Source organism: Rousettus aegyptiacus, unplaced genomic scaffold (assembly GCF_014176215.1).
Source record: "Rousettus aegyptiacus isolate mRouAeg1 unplaced genomic scaffold, mRouAeg1.p scaffold_m13_p_2, whole genome shotgun sequence".
NCBI lineage: Eukaryota > Metazoa > Chordata > Mammalia > Chiroptera > Pteropodidae > Rousettus > Rousettus aegyptiacus.
The window spans coordinates 102,979,213-103,003,248 of NW_023416295.1; the positions used below are offsets into that span (position 1 = coordinate 102,979,213).

Here is a 24,036-nt window from a genome sequence, read left to right on the forward strand (position 1 = left end):
TCTTTTTGAAAAACAAGTGTTAAACTGAAAATAATGAAATAGATTATTGTGTGCTGGTATAATCATAGATTGTGCTAAATCACAGATTTCAGTATTGACTGGTGATAGCAAGAGCCAAACTTGTAAAAATAAAGCTGATTCATTGCCACACGTTTTTTTCTTGTTTCTGTAATTGAGAAAAGTCCACTATTATTTGATCTTGGCAAATCGTCCTGGCACAACTGGAGTAACTCTGTTCTTGGCTACCACAGTTGGCAAGAAAAACAAGCCCATGCATACGGCTTTGGGTAGAAACAGGGGCTAAAGCTTTGTTTTACCTTCATTTTAAAATGGTAGTTTCTGCCAAGATCAGAGGAGTTTCCCAGTGGACCGGCCCCTGGTTATTTGTCAGTGGTCAGAGTCCCAGCTGCTTTATCTTTTGTCTTTAAACAATAAAGGGTGGGGTGGGAATCAAAATGGGTACCAGAAAAATTCTCTGAGGCCAAAGCAATAAAATTCTGCTTGAGGCACTGGGCAGAAGAAAGTTCTAAAGAGAATACACTATGTTTTACTTTTGTTTTAAAAATCCGATAAGTACTCCTGAAAAGGAAAGGCTACTTTTCTAAGGACTTTCTTAGAAAATTACCCAGCAGGTTCTTTCTCTCAAATAGTAGGGTGTAATCAAACAGTTGATGTTTAAATCTAAGGATAATTACCAATTCTGTTTAAATTCCTCGAAGCTATAATATTGCCATACTCTTAAGATTTTTTTAAGTTCCTAACCTAAAAAAAAAAAAATCCTAAACATTTCTCAGCCTTTCCATTTACTAGTAATGTTATCGCAGAAAGAAAAGAAATTGAACTGTTGAATTTGTGCTACACGTCTGTAGTCATTTTCATGTCAATAAAATGATATAAGCCATGAGTTGCTTATGGTATTTGAGTAAAAAATTCATCAGTTTTTAATTATAGTTGAATTATATCTGTTTTAACTATTTGGAAATAATTTCAAATTTACAGAAGAGCTGTAAAATACCCACTTACTCTTTAATTTAGAATCATCTGTTTAACATTGTCTTGTTTGCTTTACTAGATGCTTGCTTTCCTTGTGCACGTGTTTATTATTTTCTAAACCCCTCGAGTAAATTATATACATGTCTGTTTACTCCTAAATACTTCAGTGTGTATTTCCCCAGTAAATAATTTTCTCTTACACAACCACAGTGTGGTTGTCAGCTTCATTAAGTTTAGGAATAACTGAAATACTTATATCTACTAGCTGTATTTCAGTTTTATCAACTTTTTTTGTTTGTTTTGGCATTTCTTCAAGTACAAGAACCAATCTAGGATCAAGATTTGCATTTTTATATCAACCGTGATAGGCAGACTAAAGTTTCCCCAAAGATATCTTATGCTCTTAATATAATACCTGACATGGCAAAAGGGACTTTGAAGATGTAATTAAGGATTTTGAGAGGGGGAAGTATTCCGGATGATCCAGGTGGACCCAGTCTCCTCGCATGAATCTTTATATCTTAGGAGTGTCGGAGCCAGAGAGAGGGGTTTGTAGATATTATATTGCTGGCTTTGTAAAGGAGGAAGGGCGCAGAAGCCAAGGAATGCAGGCATCCTCTGGAAAAGGCAAGGAAAGAGATTCTCCTGTAGAGACTCCAAAAGAAACATGGCACCATTGAATGCCTTGACCTAGTAAGACCTGTTTTGGACTCCTGACCTCAAGAACCATAAAATAATAAAATTGTGCTTTAAGTCCACTAAGTTCGTGGAAACTAATTCATCATGTCTCTTTAGTTTCCTTTAAGAGTTCCTCAGACTTTCTTTGTATTTATGATAGTGAAATTTTTAGTAATATAGCTCTCCCCTTTAAATAAAGTATTTCTCTTGAAACATTTGATGTTTCTTAATGGTTATATTCATTATGCATTACAAGCTTCTAAACTAAATAAATGATATGTCCTCAGGTTATCACATCTAGAGGCACACAATGTCTAACTTCTCATCCTGGTGCTGTTTTGACCACCTGGTTAAGGCGTTCCACTGTTTCTGTGTATTTACTTATTAGCAACTAAGAAGCAGCCTTTGGGGAGACACTTTCAGACCACGTACAATTCCTCATCTAAGTTCCACCCACAGATTTCGCATCTATTGGTGACTCTTACCTTGACCAGCCTTTACTCCCTGAGGTATAAATTTGGCCTGAACAGAATCCACAAGATTATTATGAGGAGGTGAATGACTGTCACTCATCATACAATGTCTGCACGTCAGCATTATCATCTTCTTTTAGATAGGTGTGCATTTCGTAAAGTGTCTTAGGTGTAAGAGCTATGGTATGCAATTTTGAGGAATCATGGTTTCCTTCATGGTTTCCTTAAACCTTCAGAAGGTTACACTGCTTTGATTGAGTCATTTCCAGATTCAAGAACTCATTGTTCCTAATGACAGAAGGCTGATAGCCATATTCCTGAAGCTGATATTCCTGACTCTCCTCAGTCTTGCCCCAACCTAACCACCTCATCTTAATACTTGTTATCCCCCAACACAAACTTCCTACCCTAGCTAGGTGAGTTCCTCCTTCTAAAATCACCATAATTATTCTTAGCTCCAAGACTGTTTAGTGCTATGTCATTTTGCCAGGGATGTCCTTTCCTCTCCTGTTTACTCATCCAAATTCTACTAGCGGAATCACACAACATCTTGGGGCTAAAAGCGTCTTAATGGACATCTCTTCCAAGGTCAGTTTAAAATCCCTCTTTCTTACAAGGCTGGGGAGTGCCAAGTGCTCAGCAATACCAAGTGGTGTCTCCTCTGTGGACCTTACCTTTTAGTTCATTATCTCAGAAGTTATATAGAATTAGTACAGAAACTATTCATTTTGGGTACTTGATCATATACTACTTACATAGATGTTTAAAATTGTACATGTTATGTATTTGTCTCAGGGTATTGTTGTAAAGAGAGAGGAAAACTCTGAGATACACTATACATACAATAAGTGTCAGATGTCATCATTATTGTTTTGTTATATTTTCTTGTTATTGTATTTATCTAAAAGATTAGGGATTAAATCTGTCCCTTGTATTTCCTCACCATTCAAGTAGGTAGTAGCTATTAAAGAACTATTTACCAGTCAGCATTTAACTGTTGGCAAAAGTCTGATTTTCAAATGTCGGAAGAGCTCATCTTGTTTGTTGAGACTCCCTTGTTTCTTACTAACAGTAGTGAACTTAAATTTAACAACAGAAAGCCCCCTTATTCTAAGGACACTGAAAAATAGCATTCTAGTCAAGGGCAAGGATGCAGCTAGGCCTCATAAAAGGACTCCAGCCAGGATTGGAAAGCTACTCTCTTTCTCTTTCCCCATCTCTGAATCTGTTCCTCATTCTGTTCTGTCTGTGTAGAATTTGTCTCCTCTGTTTCAGTCACCTGGTGGAATGTAACTGCCCCAGAGCTTTCAAATTTTCAGGTTAAAGTTTTGGACCTGCTCAGAGACTAATTTAATTATTAGTTCCTATCACTACTACCAGTTTTGGGAAATGACTTTCTGATTGGCCCATCTGGCTTAGGGAGTCTACCACTGTCCAATCATCTGTGGCCACAAGGCAAGTTCACTAGTTCTAAGTATGGATGCTGAGGGTTGACTCTGGAGTACTTCCTAAAGAAATAGAAACCAGAAAGGTAGATACTGTAATCATCTACTTCTACTTCCCATAAATAACTTATTTCTTAAAAGGGTATGTCTAAAATGTTAGCTAAATTAATAGAATATAGCATTGAATGGTATTTTTAAGTGGCTCTTTTATGTATTTAACTAGAGGGCCCATCTTACTAAGTGACTATATTAAGACACTTCAGAATATCTAGACCATTACTTTCTTGATAGAAATACAACAGAAGCCATCTATATATGTAATCTTGAATTGTCCAGTAGCTACATTTAAAAACAAAACAAAACAAGAAACTAAAAAGAAACAGGTGGAATTCAGTATAATAAATTTTATATAGTCCAGTGTATCTAAAATGTTATTTCACCTTACAATTGATATAAAATTATTAATGGAATAGTTTACATTTTTCATATTTGAAATCTGGATATTCCATACCTACAGCATATTCCAGTTCAGACACTAAAATTTCATCAGAAATAACTCCACATTTAGTCCCATTTTCATGAAATTTATAATTGAAAATGCAGATTCACGTACCTAGCTCATTTAAACATACTTAAAAGTTTTCTAATCGCTAATTCAAATATGGATTTTAAAATTTAAACAAATCGAAGTTAAGTAAAATTAAAATTTTAGTTCTTCAGTCACACTAGCCACATTTTAAGTAATAAGTAGCCACAGTTGGCTAATGGCCCCGGTGTTGACTAGCACAGATTAGACAGATCCCTTTATTTCACAGACAGAGAAACAGAAGCTCTAAATAGATTAACTTGTCTAAAATCACAAAATGTGTTAACAGTTGAGACTGGAAAGTAAGCCTCTGGTTCATCATTGCTGCCCTCACCTCCCCATGCTTTTTCTTCTTCACTGTGCTATTTTGTGTCTGGCTTGGGGACCATTTATAGACCTGCCCTGGGAAACAACACATATTTATAGTGTTTTGGGCTGATTACCATCTTAATCAGATTGAGGTTTCTACATCACTTTAATTCAAACAAGAAAATGCAATGTTAGAATGCCTAAAGTGAACACTGAAAACCCAGTTGTTTAAAGAAAGGACTAAAATAAATCACAACACCACCCAGCTTATCCAGAAGGGAGTTAAGATTTTGGAGAATAAACACTAGTGATGTGAGCACACGATATTTTGCAAAGTGCTTTTATAGGAATGTTTTAAATTTGCCTGTCCATGGAATGTTTGAGAGAAGCAGAGGAACGTCGTCTTTCTAGTCCTAAGAGTAAAAAACAGGAGAAGAGAGTTCATTAATGGCAATTGACATTTGCTGTTTGGTTGTGATGATTGCTCAGAGAAATTTGCTTTCATCTGTATAATTCTAGATTCATTAAAATGAGATAAAAGGAGTCATTTCCATTCCCAGAGAACTCTTAATTGAGCCTAAGGAAGGACCAGTGCATTTGGCCCAGATATGAGACCACAAGAGTCATGGTGAACTCGGCAGAAAAAAATACTTTATGGGCTTTGTACTCATTGATAAAAGAACTAGACAAGTACTGGAGAGTGTTGGTTCCTCAAGTTTCTGTGTTTAAATGTGTGGGTAACCTTTTTGCTGCTCTAAGCCTTTGTTTTCCCATTTATGAAATTGGTGGTACTAAACCATATGGTGTTCAGTATCCCTTCAAAATCTAAACTATTGTGATTCTAATGGCATGGCTCTAGATTCTTTTGATTTGCTCAGCTGGAGGTAAATGCTAGAAGCACAAGAGGAAAGAAAGGAATGCTTTGTGCCCTGGGCATTCTTACCTCTAATTCTGGCAAGACTGAGGTTTGACACACATTAAAGAAAACAAAACAGAAACATTCAAACAGGGCGGTAATGCTGGTAATTAGATTAGTTGAATTAGAAGACTGGGCCAATACTTTCTGTGACTATTCCTCAGAGGCCTCAGAGTATGAGCCAGTGCTTTTCTCAGAATCGCTAATGGATATTTTACCTCAACTCCTTTGTAGGGAACTACCGTAGGACCACTAAGGAAGCACACAGGTTTCTGTAGGAATAATACCAAATGGAAAGTGGTGCCAAGTGCATCCACGAGGAAATGTTAATACAGCAGGTCCTTGAATTGCATTTGATGTTGTTTCATTATTATAATGTTGATGAGATGCCATAGAACTTAACCTTGGTTAAATATAAATGTAAGTGTAAATAAAAAAATATATATATAAAATAAATATAAGTTAATTAGCCTATAGTATAGTAGATTTCATTATACTTCATTTCTCTTAAAGTTACAGGACCTATTAACAATGTTAAGTGAAGACTTATTGTAGTATGCCTTGCCCACTTTTAGTTTTTAATTCCATAAAGCTTATAGTGACTGTTCTTAGAGACTCTCTCTCTCTACATCTAAGACCAATACAGGATAATGTGTCAGATTCTTTCAACTAATAAACCAGAACAGTTTCTTGAATGAAGCAGAATGAGGAACAGGAGAACGCATGCTAGATATAGGAATTCCCCAAAATGTTTTCAAAGCAACACAATTTATTTCAGCGTCGGTCTCAAATTTACCAATTCTGAGACAGCAGAGGTGTTATATCACACATCTTATGAAATTTATGTATCATCTATTTTATATGTTGTTTTAGAACATGCATGGTAATTTTTATTGTTGGCCTTCAAAAGTGTTCATGTACCTAGTTATGTTTAGAATGCTTTTAATTATAGTAGTTATTATATTTTTAATCAGTTAGTTAAATCATTAATTTGGTGCTCATGGTACTTTAAAATCCCTTAGAAAGTTTAGCTTTTAACCAGATCTTCAGTGGTAGGGGTGTGCTAGCCAGTCAAGGATATTGATTCAATAGCATTGATTCAGTTAGCAAGCTAGAATGACACTTTCTAAATATAGAGGAATATAAAGGATATGTTGTTTCAGTCAGTAGTCCTAGCTATAGCTGCTGTAATCTGGAAAATGTAAGACAGAAGCTACCAAGAAAGAAGTGAGAAATTTGAGAGTATGGAGTTAAGGAAAATCCAGGCAAGTTTTCTCTTTCAAAGCAAGGACTAATATATCTTTTTGTATGTATATATTTGGGTGAATAAAACTAAATTATATATACTTCGGGAATTTGAAAGGTATTCATTATATTAACACTTTGACATCTCGTGTGGCTTTGTCAGATTTCCTAATTCTTCATATTCTTCTAACTTTACATCTTACATTCTTCTAATGAACATTGTGAGTTAATATTTATATAGAACTATTTAAATTTAAAACGGTCTCCGAAAGATAAGAAATAGTGTCCACAATTACTGTTATTAAGGCAAAGGAAAAATAAAATACATTTGTGAACTTCACAACCTTTAGTCATCCATTTCCTAATCATAATCTTGGAAGAGCTGAAAAACAGGAAAACCTCCTATCATCTCACACATGAAATATTTAGTTTACCATGTCGTGTTCTCTTTGCAAATCATTGACTATATTTAATTAAAAAGAAAATACGAAACTGCTCGACGTCCTAGTCAAAACTGGTTTTCTCTCTTGCAGGCAGACAGGTCAGAACTGGCTAATATTTAATATTATTTGTTTACCTCAATTTTATCTTTAATAAATCCAAGAACCTTAAAGAGCTAAAATATAATTATTTAAACAAATTAATGAAAATATAGAACTTTAAATTTATTATAGTGTCTTTCCCAAGGAAATTATGGCAAGAATGAATAAGGAATGAAATACAATTACAGAACTTTGAGAAATGCATTTTTCAGCAGTATAGTCCAGAAGTTCATACAACTATGAATGAATTGTTCATTACTTTAAAAGGACAGATATCGGGCTAAGATTCGATTATGGAAGTCACGTGATTTAACTATAAGAAATTACAGGTTTAACTTTGAAAATTTTACTAGAAAAAGTTGATTGCCTGTATTGTTGTTGATAGGTAAGTGTGGGTGTAGTTGTAGCTAAATTAGAACTTGAATGCAGAATATAAACATGGAGTTCAGTTGAAAATAGAAATAAATAGAAGTGTCAACAAGCAGTGTAGTTCCCCAGTTTAAAAATAAGATACATATAAACAAAATATTTTTCACTTTAACCACAAAAAAGTGGAGGAAAAAGAAGCTATTTATTTAAAGCAAGACTACAGTAACAAAAGGAGTACCCTAGTTCAATTCAAAACAAGAGAATTTAATTTTGGTTTCTCTAGGTCGGAAGATCCAGGAGAAGGATAGACAGACAACTGTGCTCAGATTGTGGAGCAAGGAATAAGTTTGAGATTAATAAATGGATTCTGCTCACCACAGAAAAATTTGCAGTTAAATAGAATTAACTATTTGGTGAAGGCTCTTCTACCATGTAAATACTATTTAAATTATTTATAGTATGAGCTGTATTCCATATTCTAGGAAATCTGCCCTTAGTTGATGAATTTAATGCAATGGCCTAATTAAATTAATTTCCACTGGAGGGTTGTTTATTCTACTATCTAAAGCCAGAGCCAACAATTCTAAGTTTTGAATGACATTTAATGCCTCTGGGAATTAGAGCTTACCTATTGTAGATAAACAAGTTTTTCTTTTTTTGGCTGTATTATATTAAAACTGTTCTGTTAAATGAATATAAGATGGCCCCCTTGTATTTAGAATAAATGTAGAATAAATTACTTGACTTTTCCCCCTACTTTGTTGGTAAGTAGATGGTGGTTAGATTCATTTTATATTGCATCAGTTACTCTCTATGACTACAATATAACAGATGTTATATTAAATTATTTAGGATCTTAATAAGCCAAGTCAATTAGCTGTCTGTAATGATTGTCTTATTTTTCTCACTGTAATGTATTGGAGTTTAAAAAAATAAATCAGAGCCTCTACTAAAAAGATAATGTTAATATATTATCTTTTTAGTATAATTTATCATACCGAACATATGGTTGTGTGTAGTGCCAGATGGATGCTAGAATAAGTGGGGAGATCACTTCATGGATTGTATAAATGTCTAACTTTTTAAAATTTAAAATAAAACTAAAAAAAAAAGAATTACCTTTTTCCATTAGGGTGTTCTGAGAATTGATGAGAAAAAGCTGTGAAGTTTTTTTGGTGACTTATTAAAATATTTTTTATATATACAAACTTATGACCAATTATATTTTAAGTAATATCACATTAATTTAAAAAAATAGTAAACTCCATCCTAATATTCTAAGAAACTCTTCCTAATAATCTAAACTTTTATTGATCCACAGCCATTTATAGCAGGGGTCAGCAACTATATCCCATAGGCCAGCTCCAGTTCACTGCCTGATTTTGTATGGCCAGCCAGCTGAGATTGATTTTTACATATGAGCATTTAGAGTCTATTCGATGATAGAAAATGCTGACTTTGAACTCCATCTAAGCAAAATATTGACTCAAAATAAAGAATTCCATTTTCTTATTAGCAGACCTATATTACAAAATAAATTCAGTTATTATGCAAAAGAAATTCTATTCAAATATTATCACATTTTTAGTTTTGCAATAATAATTTTGTGGAAATTCGTTTTCTCTTGTATAAGCATATGCACATAATATCCTTGATTTTTACCTCTTGGCATGCAAAGCCTAAAATATTTACTATCTGGCTTTTTACAGAAAATGTGGTCCCCTGATGTATTTTTTTTATCATTCATTCATTTTTTATTCATTCATGCATCAGTTCGGCAAATAGTTTCTGAGCAAATCTCACGTGTCAGACACTGTTCCTAGGCACACCATGAGGAAAAAGATTTTATAAAAATACTGGCCTCATGAAACTTACATTCAAATTATGTACATCATCTCCACACAATTACCTTATTCTGTTATTCCCGTTCTAGAGACAGGCAAAGTGAGGTTCAGAGAATTTATGCAGCTTACTATAGTCTCTCAGCCAAATTAAATTCAGTTATGCCTGATTCTAAGACTTGAGCTTTTAGCTAGCAAACAGGGCTGGCATCATGGACTGACTTCATGGGCAGGATTCCATGCTTGGTTTAATGCTCTCCTGTCACCATCTGGAAATTCTTAATCCTTTTTGAACAAGTTCTGAATGATAAATATATTTTTATTCTGACCTTGGCTCCACAAATTACATAGCTGGTCCTTCCTACTAAGGTAAAAGTGCTTCTCTCGCAGACCACATTTCAGCCAGGTTTTTTTGGGGGGGTAACATTCACATGAATTCACCTATGAAGGATGCTTGAAATGATCAAACACTTTAGAAAAATAGCTGTTGTTAATTTATCGTTTCATATTCCAGTTCAATATTTATTGAAGAATAAGTATTCTTCAATAGAATTAAATTCCATTAATACCTGGACCTTCTCAAGGGTAAGAGTTGACCCTCTCTTATCTTAATTTACTTCCACGGAAGAGCAAAATCTTTACCATCAACTCTTTCCTCTGATCTACATACACATGTAAATTTTGAAACAGATGTTAGAGCTGAGTTAAACAAAACACAAGAACTGAACTGTGCTGATATAAGGCGCTCCTTTGTCTGACAGGTCAGTGATGGCAATGTTGATGTCTTTGAAGGGTGATCCAGGTTAAATGTACTTAAAATAGATGCTTTATCTTCCTTTCTTTCCATTTCTTGCAGCCTAGTCATTGTTGGATAAATGAAATGGTGGAACAATTGTCAGTCAGCTTGACTGATCTTCTGGACAAGTTTTCAAAAATTTCTGAAGGCTTAAGTAATTATTCTATCATAGACAAACTTGGGAAAATAGTGGATGACCTCGTGGAGTGCATGGAAGGACACACATTCGAGGTAACCTTGTATTCACTGGAAAGGCTTTTTACTATTCTTTTTCAAACCTATGCTGATTGGGAGTGGGGATGCCTTTATGTGTGCTATTTTTAATGTATAAATTTTTAATTTCAAAATATTTTGAAAGATGAGCACAGAAATAGGTGTTTGTAGTTATAGCACAATGTTGAAGTGTACATTGACTTAAATGTCACTTAATACAAAAATTGATTCGCACAATAATGTAAAAATAGCCCTAACTTTATTTCATAAGTGAATGAAATTATCATACCTTTCCTATTAGGTTTCAAATGTTCTTTTACCTTTAAATGGAAAATTATCTACAATGAGTGCTTATACTTGACCTCTTAGCCACAGGAATCATGTCATATCGAAGAAGTACATTTTAACATCTCCAGGTCATTTTATGGTTAGGTGTTACCAACTTCAGAATGTGGGCATGGCAATGATTTGGATTCCAAGCATATTAAAAAAGTAGTGTATCACTAGAGATTTAGTATGAGGTGTTAGAGTTTAAATCCTGACTCTTGTCAGTAATTTGCTATTTGAATTTAACACCTCCGTACTTACCTTCTCTATGCCTAAAATGGAACAATGACAGGATCCATCTGATAGAGTTGACATTAGATGATTTCTGATGAGTGCTTTAACACTGTGTCTGACAAAGAATATTAATAAATATTTTTATTATTATTATATTTTATTATTACTATATAGAATAGGTATTGAGAGACTTGCTTTGGCATAGAGTTCACAAGCCCAAGTTTAGCCTATAGGCCTTCTAGAAGTTTAAACCTAAGATTTTAAATATGATTCTGTAGTGTAATATTCAAATACTTCCTCCCCATCAAAATCCCGGTTACTCTTTAAGACCCAACATCAGTCCCATTTATAGCCTCCAGTCTCAGAATTCTTATCATGCTAATAACCTGATCACTATATTTATTTACTATTTATTTTACATTCTAATTTCTGAGTCATGTATCTTACAATCAATGACATCTTAGAGTTAACATCTCTTTTTGTATTGTGTTGCTACAAATAGAGTGCTGATGGCATTAATAAGAAACAGAGGTCACAAAACAGAAGGTATATTAGATAAGGCGTCATGATGGAAATATTATATGCATTGGGACTTGAAAGATGACTTAAGTGTTCAGTAAATGACAATGTCAGGAAGAGAATTCCAAATGCCAAAGAATGTGCTTTTAGTGATCATGACCTTGGGCTGGAACCCAGGAGATTGATCTCAGTGTTTTTCAGTTGTTTCAGAGATTAAGTATATATATATAGCACCTAGAGGAGTATATAGTAAGTGCTACATAGGTGTTAACTCTTACTACCACCTGATTTTCTTTGTAGATAATCATGGATTTATGAATTCCTAAAATACAGCTTTGATTTGCTTTTTGGAGGGACTTTATAGAAATTAATGCTATTTTTTATTTTTTGTAACTTGCTTCATTCACTCAGCATTATGTTTATAAGATTTATCCACTTCGATGCATACAGCTGTGGTTAATTTTTTACTGGTCATAGAATATTCCAATGATTCAGTACAGCATCAGTTATTAAACTACTCTTCTGTTGATTGATGACAGCATTTATAAACAACTACTGCTAAGAACTTTTTTTGTATGTCTCATGGTGCATAAGTGCAAAAGCTTCACTCTAGTGAAGTATTTACTTAGGAATGGAATTTCTGGGTCACAGGATGGGCATATGTCCAGCTTTACTAGATAATATCAAATGTGCCAATTTGTGTCATTTCACCAGGGTATGAGTCCTCTTAGCTCCATCCAGGTCCTTGCCAAAATTTCACATCATCAGACTTTAATTTTTGCTATTTAGAGGCCGTGTTATAGAAGATTTAAAAATTAAAAAAAAAATAATGATTTTAATGAGCATGTTTAAAAGGCAATGCCTCTAATTTGTTGTTAGGATTATTTTATTGTTATAACACTGTAATTCACATTACTTACATCCACTGCCTCCCCTATTCCTTTTATCGTGAGTTGAGCCTCAGACTGAACTGGATGGGATCACTACCCTGCTCTATCAGTTTGAATTATGTATGTTAAAACAGTTGTCTAAGAGTGTTAGCTTTACTAGAATCATGAAGGACGTAGAATATTTGATGTCAGTTAAATCTGTAGACTAATTGAAAAATATTATTCTATTTTTTTCTTCTAGAATATAAAAAAATCACCTAAGAGCCTAGAATCCAAGCTGTTTACTCCTGAAGAATTCTTTAGAATTTTTAATAGATCCATCGATGCCTTCAAGGACTTGGAGATGGTGTCATCTAAAACTAGTGAATGTGTGGTTTCTTCAACATTAAGTCCTGAAAAAGGTAAGACATATACACATTTCTACTTTAAATGTTAAAAGCAGGCTTGAGTCTTATATATGTAGGTAAGAATCTACCTACATATATACGTTTAGAGAAGGATATATGTGTGTTATGTCTAATATAAAAGCAAATATCAATAACATGAAAGAAATGAATGGCTGTATATTTGTTGTTTTTGAAGCCAAAACAACCCTCATGATTTTCAAATTAAAGAAGTATGTGTGAGTGTGTGTGAGTAAACAATAAATGAGATAGTCACTCATATTTTTTATCTGATATTTGCTAGTAATGTACAATTGTTATTCCTTACCTACCATCTTCTTAACGTCCCCTTCTCAAATCTTTTCCTAAAGGATCTAACTCCGAGTCATGAATTCTGACCTTCACTAGTTACTCTGTATTGACTTTTTCCCTCACTGGTCCCCTATAATACAAAATCTTAATTTCGTTGCTTTTTTTTTTAAAAAAAATGACCAATTACTAACAATTTGTGTAATTTACATTTATCATGTGTAGGCAATGAATGTTTGTTCTGTAAGGTGACTGTTGCAAATTTCTTAATAAAAATAGAACAGTAGAAGACCCAGTATGAAATAAATAGGATCTGAATAATCTAGATTCGGGAAGTAGACATTGAAAGTACTCTGGTATTGCACTTGGCCTTTTAGGGACACTGTAACTTATGTAAATTGCCATGCAACACTGACACATTATTGCTTTCTATTTAGATTCCAGAGTCAGTGTCACAAAACCATTTATGTTACCCCCTGTTGCAGCCAGCTCCCTTAGGAATGACAGCAGTAGCAGTAATAGTAAGTACACATATCTGATTTAATGCATGCATAGCTCCAGTTAGCATCTATAGGAGTATTGCATGGGCTTTAAAGGAAATTTTTACAATTATCACTGTTAATAACGTTCTATTACTGTTCTGCCTGTTATAGTCTCCCTGAGAATTAAATATTAGATTTGTAGAATTGGGTTTCCTAAAGTTTGAGGTAGTGGTTAGAGAATTGGGCCAATAAACTTTTTGCTAGGGTTATTTTAAATAAGGCATGTAATTACATTTAGAAATATTATTTAAGCTTTCTTTTATTGTTGACTTAAACTATATCCCATTTAGAATTTGCCTGACAAAAATGGAATAGTAAAATGAAAAGTACAAATGCTGGTTGTATGGAATTCCAGGGATATTTTATTTTTGTATATATCACCATTTAGTAGTGTGTGTTTGGAAATTTGATGGTTTTGTTATTATACTATAAAATTATATGTTGGAAGAGAATATGCTTCTTTCCTTGAAATTTGTGTCCACTTTGGCCAAGAACCCAGTTTCCTGGAAGCCTAATGTCCTCTTTTTAAATCTAGGCAAAGGTTATTACAAAGGTCATTGGATTTACTAAACATTCTGACTTTCTAGTTTCATGGAAACTGTTAAAAGGAAAAAAATTCATCCTGTAATCAGACTGTCATCCCATAAGGCTTAGTAATGGGGCACTGTCATATGTTCAGGGACGTAGAAGACCTGTAAAAAGGAGGAATCAATTTATTACAAATTCACTGCATCAATTCTGCAATTCGGAAATTTAAAAAAAGAACCTCTAATATCCAATTTGTTGTGGAATTTTTGCCATCAAAACCTGACCTGAACTGAGATGAGGCTACTTATAGTCTTTGTCCCGCTAAAATTATTTATACATTTCACTACAGAAATATTAATGTGTTTGATTTCAGGGTGCTACCCAGATATGAGGTTATTAAATAATATATAATATCCACAGGACAGAACCTTCTAAAATCTAAAATTCTGAATTACATAACTCTTCAGAGCTGAAAAGTTTTGTAAAGGAACTGTATGTGTTAGTCAGAAGACATCTTTTCAAAGAAGCAACTTTTAGCTTCTTAAATTCTGTTCCTATGTATCTCACACATTTTGATATGTTGTGTTTCTATGATCATTTCTGTAAAAATATTTTTAAATTCTTCTTGTGATTTCTTTTTTGATTCATGGGTGGTTTGATATCTAAAAATTATTTTTTTTTCTAGATATCTTACTGTTACTGGTTTCTAAAATATTCTATTTTTAGAGAACTGCAATCTTTTGAAATTCAAGACTTATTTTGTGTGTATTATCAGGTATCAGATGTAGCATTCTCAAATTTGGTCAAAGTGGTTGATAGTGTTATTCATATCTTCTATATCCCCATTAAATTTTTTTTGTCTAATTTTTTTTATCACTTAGATTAGAAAGCTTTCCTTTCGATTGTGGACTTGGCCATTTTTCCTTTTTAAAGTCTATCTGGTAGATTGGATATAGTTGATTCTTGCTATTTTATTTAGTCTTTTGAACTTGACTGTTTCATCTATTTATATTTAGTACAATTATTAGTATGGTTGGATATGGGTTTTCCATTTTGTTATTGTTTGCTGTTTGCCATGTTTATTTATTGATCCTCTGTACCTCCTTCTAGCTCTCTTTCTCGTTAAATTGTGTGTGTGTGTGTGTGTGTGTGTGTGTGTGATCTATTTTAATTACTTGGTTGGATTTTTAACAGCACCTCTTGACATCATTTTGTGATTGCTTTAGGAATTACAACATTCATCTTAATTTGTAACATTTTACTTAGAATCAATATTGTAGCACTTCGAAATATATACGTAAGAACCTTGAAACAAGATAGCGTCACTTACCCACAACCATCTTTTGTGGTATGGTTGACATATTTGTGAAGTCATAAACCCCACAATAGTCTTTAAATTATTGCTTGAAGTCATTATTGTCTTTTATATTTCCCCACACATTTATTTCTTATTCTCTTCATTTCCTTTTGTAAATCAAGTTTCTATCTAGTGCTCATTCCTTTCAGGCTGAAGAACTTCCTTTAGCATTTCTTGTTAGTACACCTTGCCATTATTTTTTTCTTTTAATTGAAATGTGTCTTATTTTGTCTTTAGTATTGCAAGTACTTTTTACTAGATATGGAATTCTAGGTTAACAGAATTTTTTTCTTTCATTTCGAAATGTTATTCTGTCCTGCTTCTATTGTTTCAGATAAAAAAAAAAAAAAACAGCCAACATTTGTATTATGTTTTTTCTCTATGTGCCAGGTAATTTTTCCTACTGCCGTCTTTCAGAATTTTCTTCTATTTAGCAGTTTAGCTAAGATTTGCCTAGAAATGGTTTGTTTTGTATTTATCATTTTTGTTGTTTGTCAGGCTTCTGGGATAACTTTATTTCCTCCAAATTTAGGGGAAATTTGGCCATAACTTTTTCAATTTTTTTTTCATTCTCTCATCTCTCCTTCTGAGACACTAATCGCATATATTGGGCAGTTTGATATTGTATCACGAATCATGAAGCCTTTGTTTAAGTTTTTTCTTTTTTTTTCCAACATCCCTTCTCTGTATTCTTCAAAATGAATAATTTCTACATATCCGTTTTCAAGTTCTCGGACTCTCTTCTGTTATCACTAATCTGGTAAATTTTTATCTGATACTTTTTTTTTTTTTTTTTTTCTGTTCAAAATGTTTTTAATTAGGAATTTATTTTTTTTTCAGAGCAGTTTAAGTTTCACAGCAAAATTGAGGGGAAGGTACAGAGATTTCTCATGTACCCTTGCCCTCACACATGCATAGCATCCCCCACCAGAGTGGTACGTTTGTTACAATTGAAGCTACATGGACATATCCTATTCACCAAAGTCCAGAGTGTACACAGGGTTCATTCTTGGTGTACATTCTGTGGGTTTGGATGCAGTGCAATTTTTCATTTCTAAGTTTGTACTTTGTGTTATAGAATTTCCATTTGTTATTTTTATGTTTTTCTGAGATTCTACTCTGTATATTCATTACTATATTTTCTTTTTTTGGCCCTTTTTTGGCCCTTGAATGTAGTTAAAATAGCTGGTCTACAGTTCTTGTCTCCTACTTCCAATGTGTAGGTTATCTCAGAGTTGTTTCCTTTTGACTGATTTTTTTTCTCCCTAACTATGGATCACATTTCCCTTTAGACGACTAGTAATTTTTTAAATATATGCTGGATATTATGGATACTGTGTTATTGAGTATCCAGATTTTATAGCATTCCTTTAGAGACTGTTCAGTTTTGTTCCAATGGCAGTTCAATTACAGTTGGACCCACTTATCTGTGGTTTTTGCTTTCTGTGGTTTCAGTTACCCATAGTCGACTGTGGTCTGAAAATATTAAATGAAAAAATTCAAGAAATAAACAATTCATAAGTTTTAAATTGTATGCTCTTCTGAGTAGTGTCATTTAATCTTTCACCATCCCACTCGATCCCACAGGACATGAATCATGTCATGTAGTAACTGTCTTGATTATTACACCAGTTATCAGAGAGAAAGTGAGAGAGATGACACATAACTTTGATCATTGCATATTGTTATAATTATTCTATTTCATTATGTTGTTAATCTCGTACTGTGTCTAGCTAATAAACTTTATTATAGGTGTGTTTGTATAGGAAAAAGCAGTACATTAGGGTTTGGTACTATCCACGGTTTCAGACATGCGCTGGGGGTCTTGGAATGTATTCCTTGTGGATAAGGGGAGACTACTGTACTGGAAGATCATCTTTATTTTCCTTTCTAGTCTTGTTTTTAAGCTTCTTTAGGAGTTGGAAGAATAACCTTATTTTTAAAGCATGGAATACTTTCTGAGATATCTCTTGAGTGCCTAGGAAATCTCTACATTCTTACTCATCAGAACTCTTTTGTCTCTGAAAGACACCGACGGTATCTGACAAAGTCATAGCTTCCCAAGCATTGTTCATGTTGGGTTTTATGAAATCTCTTTCTGTGAGTGCACAGCTTATTATTTGACCAGTGACTTAAGGAGGCTCCTCTGGAGATTTCTGGTGCTCCTTCTCTGCATGGCTCCTTTCCTGCAAATAATCCTGCCTCACAAACTCCTGCCATGTCGGCAACCCTGAACTTCATTCTGATGCCCTGTCCCAGTGAGAACACTGAGCCTTACTTGGGTTCTATATTCCATGACTGTCTGATGGAGCCTCCTAAGTCAGAAAGTCAGGATAATCGTGGGGCTCACCATGTGTATTATCAGGACACTCTTGTGCTGCCTGTTGGCTAGTATCAGAAAATAATTACCTCATATAATTTGTTTAGAATAATTATTTAAGTTGGTAATGCAAAACTGCTGCCATCATGGTTGGAAGCAAAAGTCTTTTCTATTTACTTCAGAAGACAAACTGAACGCAGAATACATATTCAGGTCTGTGCCTCTGAGTCTGAAGGTATTTTTTAAGTTGTAGAATGAGTGGCCAGTCTTCTTTTTTGTTTTGCTTCCTTTTTTCTTTATTGTAAAAAATATAGGCCTTATATAATAATCAGCTTTTGACCAGGTGCTGTCACTTGTGAATATGTCACCTAGGTATCCATACACAAGACTAGCTCTTATGAAGCCTCCATTCTCATAAGAGAAACAGACATAAATGAAATTCTCAGTATTTTGTTATATTTACATATGTAATATATATATATATATTACATAAATAACCCCCACATTCAAGAGTCAACTATATATTATAGTATGTATAATAATAGAAGTATGTTAGTGTTTTTAGTTATAGCATGGAGGAGAAAAGACTGTTTTGGAAATAGTGTCAGAGAAGTTTGAAGAAAGCATGGTAGTTTTCAGGGATAACACCCAAAAAGTGGCCATGCTAGCCAGAGGAACAGGGCATATGAAAGAATAGTCCAGCGATATGAATGTCCTCTCTGTAGTCTTTAAGGGAGAATTCAAATTAAATAGAGTTGTATTTCCAAAGTGATAGTAACATCTTTTGTACTATGCTAAAGGGATATTTAAAAATGTTTGTTTGAGATCCCTGCAGACATTACCGTACACATCTTCAAGAAGTACAGTCTGAGTCAGATTGCCTTGGGCTTATATCCCATCTGTTAGCTAGCTGTGTGACCTTGGGCAAGCTACTTAATCTCTCTGGACTCCTCAGTTAAATGAAGGATAATATCTCCTTCATAGGGTTTCTGTGAGTTTTAAATGTTAGTGTATATACTTGGAGCAGTGCTTAGTGTGTAATATGTGTTCATCATTAATTATTAAAACAATTGGATGTGCCGACGCTCTTGGTCAGTAATTGTGGCAAGCCTGTGGTGAGCTTTGGATCTGAATCAAGGAGCAGCACCAAGTCCCATGTTTTCTAAGCACCAAGCAATCCGTGTTCACAGCCATGGTGCCTATAAACAGACTTGACTCTAAAAAGTAGTTCAGCAAACTTGTAGCACAATGTTGTGTTCTGTATTTATACAGATGTTGAGTATTATTAGTCAAGCCAAACAAGGCAGTTCCCATGAACTTTGGAGAGTGGATAGTTTTCATAATAATGATATATAATTAATTTAACAACAAGCCAGGAATTTGGGATTACTCAGATCCTGTCCAGATAAGCTCCCTTGCTCTACAAAGTTTCTTTGGACAGTCTTCACATAAAAGCAAAGTTCTGTTACTGGCATGGGCTTTGGACCCAAATATCCTTCATATTAGCCTTGAAGCATGTAATTCAAATTTCATTGGTCCTTGGTGTGCATAGCAGCAGTAGCAAGTATTGGGAGTTGTGCCCTGGAGGTACAAGCAAGCCCTTTCTGATAACGTCATTTCTTCTTTCCCTGCAAGAAAGATGGCAGTATCTCATTAGAGAGAACCAATGGCCTGGCCATTAAGCCATTTGAAATCACAAGACAAATAACAAACATGAAGAAACACTGACTTCTGTAGGAGGTGAAGCTCTGTTCTTGTGGTCCCCTTCCCCTCATAGCCTTTACCAGGCCTCTCCCTTCCAATGTCCTGCAGGAAGGCTGCTGCTGTATGTTAAGTTTCCAGGACTCTGTTTTGGGCCATAGTCCTAGGGGGTGAAACTTTCAAAGTTGAAAAAAGCCACAGTATTCTGGGTGAGGTGAACTTTCCTTAGGGTCTTCCTCCAGCAGGGCTTTTTTTGAAATACTTCCCTTAGGAGCTTGTCTTATCTGAGAAAGATTTTGATTGGGGAATCTCAGAATACCTCACTCTCTAGGAAGCTCCTTCTGCTTTGGGCTAGTAGGTGTGGTCTTCCCTCCCGTCCAGATAGTGCAATTCAAGATTTGGTCTTTGGATAAAACAGGAAGAGCAGAGTGTTTGGCTGTCTAGCTTCCAGGGCATCTGACTTACCCAAACATAGGTTATAGAGTTCTTCGTAGCACCATCCTAGCTCCTCGGTTTTCCACTGGGGTCTGGGGCCAGAACATCATAGCTTCCTTTGTTTTGTCTGTAAACATTGGTCAGGGCCCCTCAAAGAGGTTACCTGATCAAATCTATCAAAACTACACCAGCAATCCCAGTAGGTAGTGTGGGCCACAGCAGGTTGGCTATTAAGGAACATTTAAATGTGTTACTGGAATGCAGGTACAAACATATCCACCACTCACTGCATCCCTAACATACACACATGCTGTGAGCACACACACACAAATATTATTATTAGAGTTTCTTGGGAAATGTACAAGTCATAAAATTAGTGAATTTTCTGTTCTCAGTTTACAAATGGTGGGGAAATAGGCAATTCTTGTTCTTACTATAGTAAAAAAATTTGTTTCTTCCCTCTTCAGTTAAATCTGTGAGTTTTTTTCCTTGTAAATGTTGATACACATACAGCGACTCCGTTCTTTTTATTATATACTTTTGGTACTTTATATGTTAAATAGGTGACTGTGAGCTGACAGTAACTCTAATGTCATTGTAAAATAGCATAGCCCAAAGTGGTTACTTTCTCTTGGCTTAGTTTATATTTTGATCATATAATTTTTGAAAATGTATAATTTCTAAATTTATTACATCTTCGAAAGAAAACTGAGTTTAACGCCTCCAAATTGGCACAGGTGTCCGTGTTCCCAAACAACTAAGTTGTTTCTCATCAGGAAGCACAAATCTGTCAAAATGTTAAGCTTTGCGTTCAGAGGAAGAGGCCCTGCGAAGAGATGTGCTTTGTTTAAATTATGAATCATTACGCTTCTCATGGAAGAGCAAAGCAAGAACAATGAAGGTGTTCCACGCTAATGTCACATGTCTTCTCTTGCACTAAGTTACTTATTTAGAGTAAGCAATGTGGAGACACTGGTGCTTTCAACTGTTTTTTAATGTCCAATAGTCTCCAAAATAAAAAAGTCTGAAAAATCAAAACTTCAGTTCATTGCACAGTGTCATTTACTACCTGACGTCCAGTAAATGTACATTGAAGATGCGATGAGGAAGCATCATGATTCTAGGCATAAGGTACCCAAAAGTAAGCTAACCACAATGTGTATATAATGACTTAATATTTGAGGCAGACCAGATGAAGCTTAATGCATGCAGACTTTGATGTGAATTATAAAATGTCATCTTTAAAATTGCTTGGCAAGATGTCAAGAATGAGAAAGTGAAAAGCTATTAGATGATAAAGGCATAGAAGATAGATTTGCTTGGTAGTATGAATCGTTCCTCCCCCAAACCCCACCCCAGTAATATGTCAAGTCTGTATTCCTTATGTGTCGACATTAACCAAATCAAATCTCCTCTGTCTATGGGGTTTCTTTTTTTAATGTATTTATGTTTTGGAAACTACATGGGTTTGTATTGCCATTCCAGAACAATACTCAGTAGAAAAATCAGTGGTTTAAATATTTTAAACAGAGATAGGTCAAAAGCACATTACAGAAATGGGAACAACCACAGCATGAGAGCAACCTCTAGTATGGATATGCTGTGTTCACCACAGTACACTTTAAATTACAGGGAAAACCTCAAATTCCATTGGAGACTCCAGCGTACAGTGGGCAGCAATGGTCTTGCCAGCATTCTTTTCTCTTCTAATTGGGTTTGGTTTTGGAGCCTTATACTGGAAGGTGAGTGTTCCTGATATTTTTCCTTGACAAAAATTTTCTGAACTTTATTTATTTGTTCTTACTATATTTATGTAAATGATTAACAAATAAAGTGCTCTTTTCTGAGAAAAGCTCTTACCAAGAAAAAAATAAAGTAAGTTAAGTCTTACCTTAACTCATTCTCAACAAAATTTAAATCTTAAGAAGGTTTCTCCCCATTCCTTATTATGCTTTGGAGACAACTCCTGTAGTTGAGAATGCTCACTGAAGAAATGGCACCTGGTTTTAATAGCTTGACCTAAATATAAAAAGGAAGAAAATATGCTGCAAACATATGATGTGCTTAAAACCAAACAGAAGTGCCATTTGTATTATATGCTATTTTGGATTTCTACCTTTTGTTCTCTTCTTAAAATTTTTATCTGAAATTTTAAGGTGTGCTAAATCATTATGACTCTGTTTTTTGAAATGTATTTTGCACTTGATCACTATTTAAATCTTTCAATTTCTTTATTGCATTTTCACCTCCAACATCCTAAAAGTGTTGAGTCAATAATACTATGCATTTTTCATAATTTCTTATTGGAAAACTATTTTGCATGCTGAAGAAAACAGTTATTGGATTTACTGACATAAAAAATAAAAGTGGAGACCACTTACCTCTTAAATATTATAATAATCATTGATATGTTTACAATATATATTATCATTTTTTTTTCCAGAAGAAACAATCAAATCCTACAAGGACAGTTGAAAATATACAGATTAATGAAGAGGATAATGAGATAAGGTATTTTGTTTCACTAAATGTGTGTACGAGTAAGCCTGACATTGCCATTTTGCATAGCACGCACATGCTCATATCTTTAAGAAGTTGTTCACTCTCATAATGGCAGCTTCTAACCACTGTCTTCTAAGTCTTTATCCACATTTCTAACCTCTCACCTCTCTCTTCAGTCCTATGCTTCCATTAACCTATAGAATGCCTTCATAATCTTTCCTAAGGTAGCAGAAGGGTACTTTATTTCTCTATTTCTGTAAGCAGAATCTTGGTCAGATTCTTGGTCCAGGAACTCAGTAGATACTTTTGCTTATTTTCCATCTTTTCCACGCTATTACCAGGATATACCTATTGCTCTTTTGGAGTCTCTTATTTAGCTTAGCTCTTTCTTTGGCAACAGTGGTTATCTTCATCAATATCTTTATTATGTTTATGTTGAATTCCTGCCACAGAATCCCTCTTTTCCTTAGTCCTTCTAGATTCTACCTTTGTCTCATTTTCCCTTTAACTCTAGGTCATAATATCACTTCCTAGTCAAGATATTTTCTGTGATTGGTGTCTTATATACTGAATACATTTGACTTCATTCTAGCTTTCAGAACCTTAAGTTTCTTCAACCCTATTCAATATTTTCTCCAAAGCAAAATATAAAAATTGTTTTAAGATACCTTTCCATTTACTATAGCTGACCTTGATCACATTTTTACCTTGCCATATTACCCCAGTATTAATACTTTGATTTGACATTGTTACAATGTTCATTTAGCATGTTACTTTCTCTCATATTATGCCTTTGTATACATATTCACATTTTAAGTTCATATAAACATTTTTATTATATGTATATGCATGTGCATAGAGAATTTTAAAAACTACTTGGGTGACTGTTGAAGCAGATAGCTTTCTCTCTTCCTTATAATAATACATATGAAGGCAAGCTTCCCACTCAATTTTGTAATCTTTTGCTACTGTATTTATAGAAATAACCGCCTTTACAGTGTCCAGATCATGATGTACTTCAGAGTCTCTGTCCAGAAGCAAATAAGCATTTTTCTTGTTTTTCAGTATGTTGCAAGAAAAAGAGAGTGAGTTTCAAGAAGTGTAATTGTGGCTTGTATCAACACTGTTACTTTCGTACATTGGTAAGTTCTTAGAATTTAAGCTGAGAGATTTAACAAGAACTGTGTAGCATCTTAGATGCCAAAATATAGAAACAAAATTTATTAAGACTTCTATTAAGCTGATGTCAGTATGTTAACGGGACAGGTGTTACATAATTGAATTGTGCATGGCTAATTCATTGTGTTTTCTCAAATTTTTGAAGGTACAGCAGTGTTAGTCCTGATAAGTGGACTTGTTTTTTATGAGAGATAGATAGATAGATAGATAGATAGATAGATAGATAGATACATACATACATACATACATACATACATACATAGATACATAGATAGATACATAGATACATAGATCTATATACATATATATAGATAGATAGATCTATATATCTATATATGTATCTTTATATAGTATTTACTATGTATGAGGCCAGAAGATAAATGATAGAAAGGGAATAGAGTAAA

At 34.1% G+C, this 24,036-nt stretch overlaps 1 protein-coding gene across 4 annotated transcripts in view; it reads left to right on the top strand.

Annotated features, from left to right (window-relative positions):
* Window positions 1-24,036, top strand: part of KITLG (KIT ligand) — an 83,112-nt gene that overhangs the window by 48,444 nt on the left and 10,632 nt on the right. For 2 of the 4 annotated variants that reach the window (XM_036236329.1, XM_036236330.1), the window contains 6 exons: window positions 10,254-10,424; window positions 12,618-12,777; window positions 13,506-13,589; window positions 21,584-21,693; window positions 22,395-22,462; window positions 23,519-23,595. In XM_036236329.1, coding sequence (XP_036092222.1) covers window positions 10,254-10,424; window positions 12,618-12,777; window positions 13,506-13,589; window positions 21,584-21,693; window positions 22,395-22,462; window positions 23,519-23,558 — 633 coding nt within the window. In that variant the 3' untranslated portion in view covers window positions 23,559-23,595. The remainder of the gene's footprint in view (window positions 1-10,253; window positions 10,425-12,617; window positions 12,778-13,505; window positions 13,590-21,583; window positions 21,694-22,394; window positions 22,463-23,518; window positions 23,596-24,036) is intronic. The other 2 variants (XM_036236331.1, XM_036236332.1) reach the window with 1 other exon arrangement.